Source organism: Acyrthosiphon pisum, chromosome A1 (genome assembly GCF_005508785.2).
Source record: "Acyrthosiphon pisum isolate AL4f chromosome A1, pea_aphid_22Mar2018_4r6ur, whole genome shotgun sequence".
Classification (NCBI taxonomy): Eukaryota; Metazoa; Arthropoda; class Insecta; order Hemiptera; family Aphididae; genus Acyrthosiphon; species Acyrthosiphon pisum.
In genome coordinates, this window is record NC_042494.1 from 169,727,119 (window position 1) to 169,736,424 (window position 9,306).

The 9,306-nt window shown below is 33.7% G+C and overlaps 2 protein-coding genes across 2 annotated transcripts; both read left to right on the forward strand.

Annotated features, from left to right (window-relative positions):
• The first annotated feature begins 47 nt into the window (after window positions 1–47).
• On the forward strand, window positions 48–1,770 carry LOC107884334. The gene is made up of 3 exons (XM_016806164.2): window positions 48–302; window positions 381–482; window positions 556–1,770. The coding sequence occupies exons 1-3, from the start codon at window positions 140–142 to the stop codon at window positions 648–650; spliced, it is 360 nt and encodes a 119-aa protein (XP_016661653.1). The 5' UTR covers window positions 48–139; the 3' UTR covers window positions 651–1,770.
• Window positions 698–1,219, forward strand: LOC107884333. The gene is made up of 2 exons (XM_016806162.1): window positions 698–802; window positions 947–1,219. The coding sequence occupies exons 1-2, from the start codon at window positions 698–700 to the stop codon at window positions 1,217–1,219; spliced, it is 378 nt and encodes a 125-aa protein (XP_016661651.1).
• Window positions 1,771–9,306: the final 7,536 nt, after the last annotated feature.

The window sequence follows — 9,306 nt, forward strand, 5'->3', positions numbered from 1 at the left end:
AACTTTTATTGGTGTATGGGGCAGCGGCCAGGATCGGCATATATATACTACTAATACCTATATAAATCCTATTTGAAAGCGGTGGACAGAAACTGTGAATCTGTGTAGTGTACCTATATTATATACAGCTCTTAATTTAATGTTTAATGATATCTATGACTTGTTTACAGAAACATTAATAGAAGCAGAAGAAAAAGTTCTTGCAGCTCAGTACACAACAGACATATCTGACTATGGTTCTTCAAAAAAACGCAAAAGCAAAGATGGGGCAGTTGAGACAATAAGTTTAATTCCTGAAACTCGTGTGTTATTTTTGTGTTATTAATTTTGATTTAAAAATAATAGGTAAATTAACTAATTAAAGAATTACATTTTAATAGTTCCTTCTTTTATGAATTTTAAAAAGTCCAAAATTATTCCTGGTAATAATGCAAATACAAAAGATGGGGCAATTGAGACAATAACTTTAACTCCTGAAACTCGTATGTAATTTTTGTGTTATTAATTTTGATTTAAAAATAATAAGTAAATTAACTAATTTAAGAATTAAAGCAGTCATGCTTTATAAGATGCGCAGGTATGGGGACAAAGTTTGGAGTACTCAAGACAGTGATCTAACCAATTGCAACATGTACAACGCCGGGTGGTGAAACGCTGTTTTTGTGCCTACCATACAACTTCTCATGTCACCGTTAACATGATTGCTACAATGCCACCCATCGTATTGTTAGTCACAGAACGCACGGATACGTACTGGCAGAGAAGGAATGCTGCGGTTGGTGTTAAAGTGCAGGGTTGGCCTGTACTGCGTCGGTCCACATTACAGCGCTGGGAGTAGCAGCTGGAGAATCTAGAGCATGGCGAATGGACGTGTGCACTTATCACAAATGTGGTAGCGTGGCCGGTGTAGAGGAGTCATGGACATACCACATACCATTTGACACAGCTGCTGAGCGGACACAGATGCTTTGGTAAATACCTTCATTGGATCCATAAGGAGCAGAACAGCAAATGTCACCAAGCGGGGCTGACGAAGACGACGGCAGACACAATGTTTGAGTGCAGCAGCTGGTCGGAGGAACGAGCAAAGGGGAAGAGGGTGGTGGGCACTTTCGGCATAGCATCGGTAGCCGAGAAGATGATGTCACGGGCCAAGTGGTGGGACACTGTTTCCACATTCGCCAAACAGGTCATGGTGAAGAAAGAAGACCACGAGTGAATGAGGAGGAGAGAGATTCCTCACGCTGGAGCCGTAGCTGATTAAATTAAGTAGATTAAGTTATGATGTGGCCTGAAAGGCGATTTGAGGGGATAGAGATCCTCGTTAAATGTATGACAATTTTTATCTAAGGACGTGTGAGTGGGAGATTAGCCTGCCACAGTCCAATGTTGATTGTATTTTGTTGAATAATAGACACTTGGCTGCTCAAGGGTACTTATACCTCACGATACAGTTCCCCCCGAGAAGCTACGAAGTGCACATGAAAAAAAAAGTTAGGTTAGGTTAGAATAATTAGATTAGTAATAGTAAGGTAGTATGGAATAATAAATTAATCATTCCCGGATATATTTATTCTCTGTACTTTGTTGTTTGTACTATTGAATTTTTTTTTTTTAAATATAATTTATTTTATGTTAGGTACATTAAATGTATAATAATGTTCTTACTTAAAATATTTGTTTTAATTAAATTGTTGTATTTGTCTTCCCCTAAAAAATTACATAATGCTCGTATTATTCTTCAATCATTTATTACATGTTATTTTTATGTTATCCTTATGTTATTTATGACTTATATTCCTCATTAATTTCAATAATATTAATAATTGGTTTCCCGCCTGATGATGAGTATTGGTATTGAGTCCATTGGTCGCGTGAAAATTGTTCGAATACGATAAATGTTTGTGCATAAACTGTTTGCAATCTCAATATATTATTATTTAAAATTGTATTTACATAGCTAACAATAATTGAATAATGTCAATATATTATTTTTTTTTTACATTGTTTTCCGAGTAATTTTTTAATCGGATGTTCTCTTACCGATCTATCGGAACCAGATCTTTCAAATATTACGCAAAAGCATCTCCGACGTTGGAAACGAACTGTTCAGGTGACTCAACAAATATGGTAGAGATGGAGTACTGATTATTCGAGCCAAATCCAATGTAAATCTAAATAATGCAAGTCGAAAGGTGCACCGCTTAAACCGAAAACAATGGTCCTGCTTAAAGAAGAAAATTTACCACCTCTACATTGGACGATTGGTCGGGTCATAGAAGATTACCCTGGAAGGGACGGGGTGATCCATGAATCGTTGAACCGAACCAGCGTGTGAGAAGTTAAGCGTGCCGTTCAATCTTTTGTCCGTAACCCATAAATAATGACGATTAAACAAAATAAAATATATGTTAAAAAAGGTGGGCAAGTGGATGTCACTTTGGTGTACAGTAGGTTACAAGTGGGTCACCGTATAATTTGAATATTAAATTTGAATTCAATGTGATCAGGAGAATAGTGGACTGTATTAAGCAAAATATATTGGGTATGATAAGGTGACCGGTGATAATCAATTAACACGGTTTTGTTTAGTAAATATTCATGCCGGATTGACGGCCTACTATTGTAAATAAAAAAAAAAAAATAATAATCGATTGAGGGCACAATAGGTGCTGGCCAGCGGATGGGTGTAAAATATAACCCCAATTGGGTTTTTTAAACAATTAAAAAATTCAAAAGTAATATATATAAATATCTAATCAACAAGACAAAATAATATAAAAACCAAGCAATCCGTGGCCAGGCCGTGACGTGGTACGGTGTGGTGAGTGATTGCTGCAAAAAACTGTAGATAGTAAGATATTGAAGGTGGTTGGTGTAGTCGGTGGTGGTAACGGTACAAAGCGATGGTACAACCCAAAACGATGCGGGTGGCAACAAAACAAGAAAAACGAGCACAACAACGATCCCGTACAACAACACACCGTAGGTCTGTAATTGCGACGCTCACACTGCAGCGCGTATAATGTCGCAATCTCAGTGATAAGACATGGTGGGAGGAGAGTAAAGGTGTACGGTGTACGTACCAACGGCGGAGGACGGCGATTACAGATTAATTGTCCCGACACAATGATATAATATAATTGTATAAGAAAAACGATTCTGAACAGAGACGGTATGTCAGTCTAGGTATAAGACATATTATTATTATATACTTATCTATGGTATTAAAAAAAAATTGACCTTAATAGGTACCTATAATAAATTTCAAATTAATTATATCATGATATCCATTAGGTACTTATAACTCGTTATACATCAACAACAAACCGTTGTAATAATATAACAGGAGCCTTGTATACAATTTTTACACTTTTTGGCCCAACAGATAGAACTTTAATGATCTTCATAGAAAAAAAAATAAAAAATTAAAATATGAAATTGTCCGTAAGCAGCTCAAAACAAGTCAAAATATTAAAATTTTATCAAGTATAAGAATTGATAAAATAAGCATTTACTGAAATTTTCACGTATCTACGGTTATTCGTTTTTGAATTAAACGTTTTTGTTGTAAACATTTAAATTTCTAACGCTCATAAAAATGTAATTTGACTGTCTTATAGACATATTTTATATTAAAAATATAGTGGGAGCCTTGTATTAATTTTTCAAGTATTTTTACTCAACAAATTATGTTTTATGGACTTACATAGAAAAAAACTAATAAAATTGGAAACTTAAAATGTCCCTAAACAGTTCAAAACAAATCAAAATATTTTGACAATGTTATCATGTATAGAAAATGGAAATATAAACGACCAGTGGAAATTTCATTAATCCATGGTAATTTGCTTTAAAGTTACTCCAAAAACCAAAGTCGATTTTATGAAAAATCGATTTTGCTTAAAATTTAGCGTTTTCCCTTAATTTTTCTTTTGTTTTTCACGGCGCTTTCGATAACTACTTGAAACTACTTTTGACCCCCCCCCCCCCCCATAGTATCAACTAGATTCACTTTCCTATCAAAAAAGATACTGTTGAAGAAAATCCAAGCATTTTCACTGTCATAAAAGGTGATGACAGACTCAAAAAAATTTAAATATTAAAAAAAAAAAAAACCATTCATCATTTAAAACCTATACATTCATCGTTCCACTCAGAATCTAAAACTAATAAAGTGTATTTATTGTTGTTTTCCTTTGTGTAATATGTATGAATTATAAATTTAATATTGTAATATTTTTATTCGTGTAAAAATTTTACGTCAGCCTAAAATTCTGGTCGATATTGTGACGATCAGAGTTGGGTGACCATTTTACCATAGGATGTACACATTATAGGCTGCGGTGATAAATATGTTGCGTGTGCGTGCGATACCGACTTAGTTCCGTGGGTCCAAGTCCTATGGTTGACGATAATACATGCGTCAAACACACACGTCTCCATGGTCTGGGCCACGCCGACTAATACCGTGTATAGGGATATCGGCCGATTAATTTAATTCTTTCTCTGTCTCTCTACTCCCACTGTCTCTGTCACCTGCCGTCTTTTTCGTGCGTTTGTGGCCGACTATGCTTACGGACGACACTTCTTTGCATACGCCGGTCCAAGCGCAATGTTGGATGAGTAGAGTATCGCCGTAGCGCCATCGGACGGCACATGTAGGAGCATGGTGGTAACGTACCTCAAATTTATATACATATATTTAACACCGTGGCCGGTGTCCCTATAACTCTTATTATTATTGTCATAATGGCTGGTACTTACTATTATTTCCATATTGGCTGATTATTATTATTATTACCATATTGGCGAAGTATTTATTATTATTAGGGTATGTGGCATTTTATTTATTTATCTCTGTCCGAGTATTATGCTAACGGCTTTCTCGGCGCCCACCTTAAAATTATATAATGGTTTTTTTTTTTACCTAAATAGTGTGTTATATTTCTTTCTATTATTATTGATAGGATTTCCTCATTGCTGGTACTAAAAAATATAACAAATCCATGGGGCTCCGACATTTTTGGGTCTCGACTCGTGGTTGGTGACTTGACTCGACTACATGTCTCTCGGGTCTTGAGAAATATGACTTGAGTTGTCACAATATTTTCGATACCATGATATTTAATATAATAATAAAAGTAATGAATTGGGAACGTAATATTGAGATAAAGTCGAATATCGGTTGGCGTCGCCGCACCGAGTCGCGTTATCTTTAGTGTACGGTCTACCTTCATTGTAAACTCACTGTCGAGTAAATAAGCCATTCAGTTATTAAATTGTATGACTATGTTGAATTAAATTATATAAATAAAAAACAAACTAAATTAAATAAACTATTCAGTGTACGAATTATTTAAATAAAAACAACATTTTTTAATACCATTATTCCCACAAAGATCCGATTCAATAAGATTTTAAAACGAGTTTGGAAATTACCCACATTTCACACTTAATCAAATAGGTGTTAAAAATACCTAATATGACGTATATGTAACAAAATATATTATATTATCATAATAAATCAAACAAGTCTTGTTATTTTTTTACGAACAATTTATGCACGAAAAACTGTCGTCTTCGAATAATTTCCCCTCGAATAGTTGTCACGTGAACTATTTTCGCTGAACAATTGACCTGATACCATGAGTAGCTTGTATAAATAGTGTAAGTATATTTTCCAAAAATAAAATACTGTTTTCATCAAGTCTAAATTCTCAAGCACAAAAAAACTAATTTCCGCTTTTCTCCAAACATTTCTGTGATTTATAACCATGTCATTTTTCTATAAAATGTTAAAATTAGTATGATAAAAAATAAGCAATATTTTAGCTGACAACTATTAACTGTTATTGTCCTGCTGCATTATATACTTGCCATATTCTATATTCAGCATAGGATTTAATAAGCGTGTTCTTCCTGTTAAAACAAAATAATAATTTACAAATTTAATTATGACATTAACACAATTTACCTTCAAATACAATATTCAATTTTAAAAATATGCTTTTTCATAATTGACAATTATATATATTATATTATATATGGGGAAAAAATTAAATATATTAGATATAATGTTACCATCTTCTAAATGTTTGATACCATCCCTGATTATAACTATTTTATTCAGTTATTTAAGAGTTTTGGCTCAGCAGGATTAGCTAGTTTAGTTCGAGATGTCTAGGATGGCTGCCTTAGGCGCTGGTTTGAGAACAGAACGCGCTGCATGGTCCCTTCTAGGGTTGCGGTCTAAAGTCGGTATGAGAAGAGGCGATTGGTCCCAACGATATCTTTCATTAACCTAAACAATTGTAGCTATAATCAGTGAGGGGTTAAGACGGGGCTTCAGTCCTTGGGTTCAACCAAATGTTCACAAATTGTGCTCCTTGATGGAGTACTGAGTCTATGCATAGTGCACACACACTTGCACATACTAAGACGCTGTTATTGGGGTCATCTAACGTTGTAAATATTATTATATTAATTAACGTTTCTACACGTGGGCCAAGCACTATGCTAACTGTTTGGGCCTGAAGCATATTTTGCTATCTTAAAATAAAAATTTTTAGTTTTTTAACTATATCCACTGACCGGTCCACACCGCCTTCACGATAGAAATAGCTGGTCTCACACACGACACACGTAATCATCTTCGTAATTATTATTATTCAATTTTTGTATGTATTGAGTGTGCCCAGTTAGTTATATATTATTATTGCACAAAAATTATTTGAATACGACTGTCGTGATTTTATCTCATACCGTACGTTGCCGGTATTATATTATAAAATAAATATTTCATTACCTACTCAATTAGTAAAAAGTATCATTAGCGTATTATCATTCAGACTGCCTATCGATATTATATGATATTTTGTTGAATACAATTGTGGGCACGGGACGCAACCCTTTTTTGTTGTGTCAACTTGAATAACAACTAATATTGTTATACATTTACACTATTATTGTTTTTTTTTGTTATTCTAATTGCCGAATTTATCTTGTGATTCTACTATTTTAATTCCTAACCATAAGGCTCGTATATTATTACCTAGTTATTACTTTTTATTTTATTGTTATCTTAGCCATCTATTATTTATATTAATTTAGTTAGGGACTATTGGAATATAGGACTAGCTGTCCATATTGCCCTCCACAAATTTTTATTATTATTCTTAGATCTGTAATAATACGGATTTACAGCAAATATAGCTGCCCATATATATTATATTTGGTTGTGTCAGAAGGGCCATAAATATATTATCATATCGTACATTAAAGCCAGGAGGTCTAAATAACAAATAATTCGTTAGTTCTTTTTAAATGTTGCTGTGATGTATTTCTATATTTTAAATTCTATATTTTCCATCAATTATTATAATGGTGTATTTTTCAACAACTCACTTACCAGAAACAGTGTTACCATTTTTTATTAGTTTTGATTGTAAACACACCCACTCGCATACATAGGTACTATTATACACAAATACTCATTTTGCACAACATACATGATGTAGTTTGACAATATTTGCTGCAAACCTGAACATAACTTTTCAAGGCACTACACCCCTAAACATCCAACCATTCCATCATGATATATTAGTTTCTAGATGCAAGTGGTGGACATAAGGCATTTGCTGACGAGGTTTGTGTACTATAATTGTACTAAGACTAGACGTACCCGGTTCGATTACAAATAATTCGGTTGCCTTGTAGTAATTTCACAAGGAAAAAAATAAGGTATTAAAGAGTTTTAAATTGCATAAAAATGGTATTTGTAACGTTAACAATAATATACTTGCCGTCATTTATTTTTAATATTTCCCCTGTTTAAAAACAAAATATAGGTATTACAATTTATTTAATATTGATATTAACACCATAAACCACTTTTATAGTAGTAATTAATGAATACTAATTTAAATAATAATAGTGTATAGGCAATTTTAGATACAAATAGTATATACATTAGAACTTTCTATAAAGGTTATTAGGATTGTTCAATTTGATTTTCTTTTTTAGCTCAAAAAAATTTAGCATACTTTAAATTGAAATATTTACTGTCTTACATTTTAAATAATAGATATATTAAAATTGTATTGGGAATTTCTTGAAATATTTTGTTAGTCCATCTGATTATAATAATTCCAATATTTAGTGGTCGCCGCTTATTGAACGCAGCTTGTTTAGTTGACTCATTTATCCATTAGACTCAAAACGGCTGGTCCCGATTTGCACATATTCTAACACACAGAAAAAAATCGTCCATTCGACTCACACACTGGTTAATAGGTTCATTTGAAAATTACATAAATAAAGAAAATATGTACATACATTGAACAAATGTGCTATAAATGCGATATAAGTTAGCACCAGTGTTTTGCTTTTATCGCGAAGATAAATTATGTTTTCACGATAAACCAAGCAGTCGTAAATGTCAATTATTACGATGGGCAGCGGCGGATTTACCCATAGGCCACCAAGGCACGGGCCTAGGGCGCAAAATTTATTGTGGTGCAACTTTTTAGTTAATTTTTACTTTTTAGTTTTTCATAATTTCATAATGTATTATATTTACCTACATTTATTTTTGATATTAATTTTTTTTTGTAAACAACTTGCATGAAAAAGGAGAATGGCTCTCGTAGCCCCGTCGCAGTAACGTTATAAGCTATAATACCTAACCTTGCAGTTAGGGTTCAATCCTGCTATCAGCGCGCGCTGTGCCGCGCCGCAACCGCTAGAGGCTCGATATCGGCCCTCGACGAGGCAGTTGTCGGCGTTGCCTATGTTAATGCATGGGAGGTGTTATATGGGTGTGCGGCGTAAACACATACAATATTGTGAAGTGCGCATGCGCAAAACGCCAGCAGAGGCAGTCAAATATACTGCCTCGGGCCGCCGGGTACATTGTTATAGCCGCTCTACTAGCTAGGTGGGGGACCGCTCGCACAGTTCTTAGCCAGTAAATAAAATTGGATAGAACCGCCTAACCCCGCACTCGGCATTCTTAGAATACTGAAATTAATTCTGGAAATAGCATTACAATAGCATTATATATTTTATAGGAAGAGGATGTACATAAAAATATTCAAATTATTGGACATGATAATATGTAATACAATCAGTTACTTAATTTAATTTTCAATGGATGGAATATTCACATCTATGATTTTATTTATAATTGTATTTTGGCTACTAAAATTGTATATTGGGTTATTTTACTTCTTACCATAGTATATAACAAAGTCCCGCTGTTTGTCTATAATATGCTCAGTCTTTAAACTATGCAACAGATGTATA

What these genes read in the sequence shown, in the direction of transcription:
- LOC107884334 (XM_016806164.2), top strand. Translation starts at nt 140, where the DNA reads ATGTTTAATGATATCTATGACTTGTTTACAGAAACATTAATAGAAGCA. An exon ending in AAGTTTAATTCCTGAAACTC is followed by an intron (nt 303 to 380) that starts GTGTGTTATTTT and finishes ACATTTTAATAG; the next exon opens with TTCCTTCTTTTATGAATTTT. An exon ending in AACTTTAACTCCTGAAACTC is followed by an intron (nt 483 to 555) that starts GTATGTAATTTT and finishes GAATTAAAGCAG; the next exon opens with TCATGCTTTATAAGATGCGC.
- LOC107884333 (XM_016806162.1), top strand. Translation starts at nt 698, where the DNA reads ATGATTGCTACAATGCCACCCATCGTATTGTTAGTCACAGAACGCACG. An exon ending in TTAAAGTGCAGGGTTGGCCT is followed by an intron (nt 803 to 946) that starts GTACTGCGTCGG and finishes CATTTGACACAG; the next exon opens with CTGCTGAGCGGACACAGATG.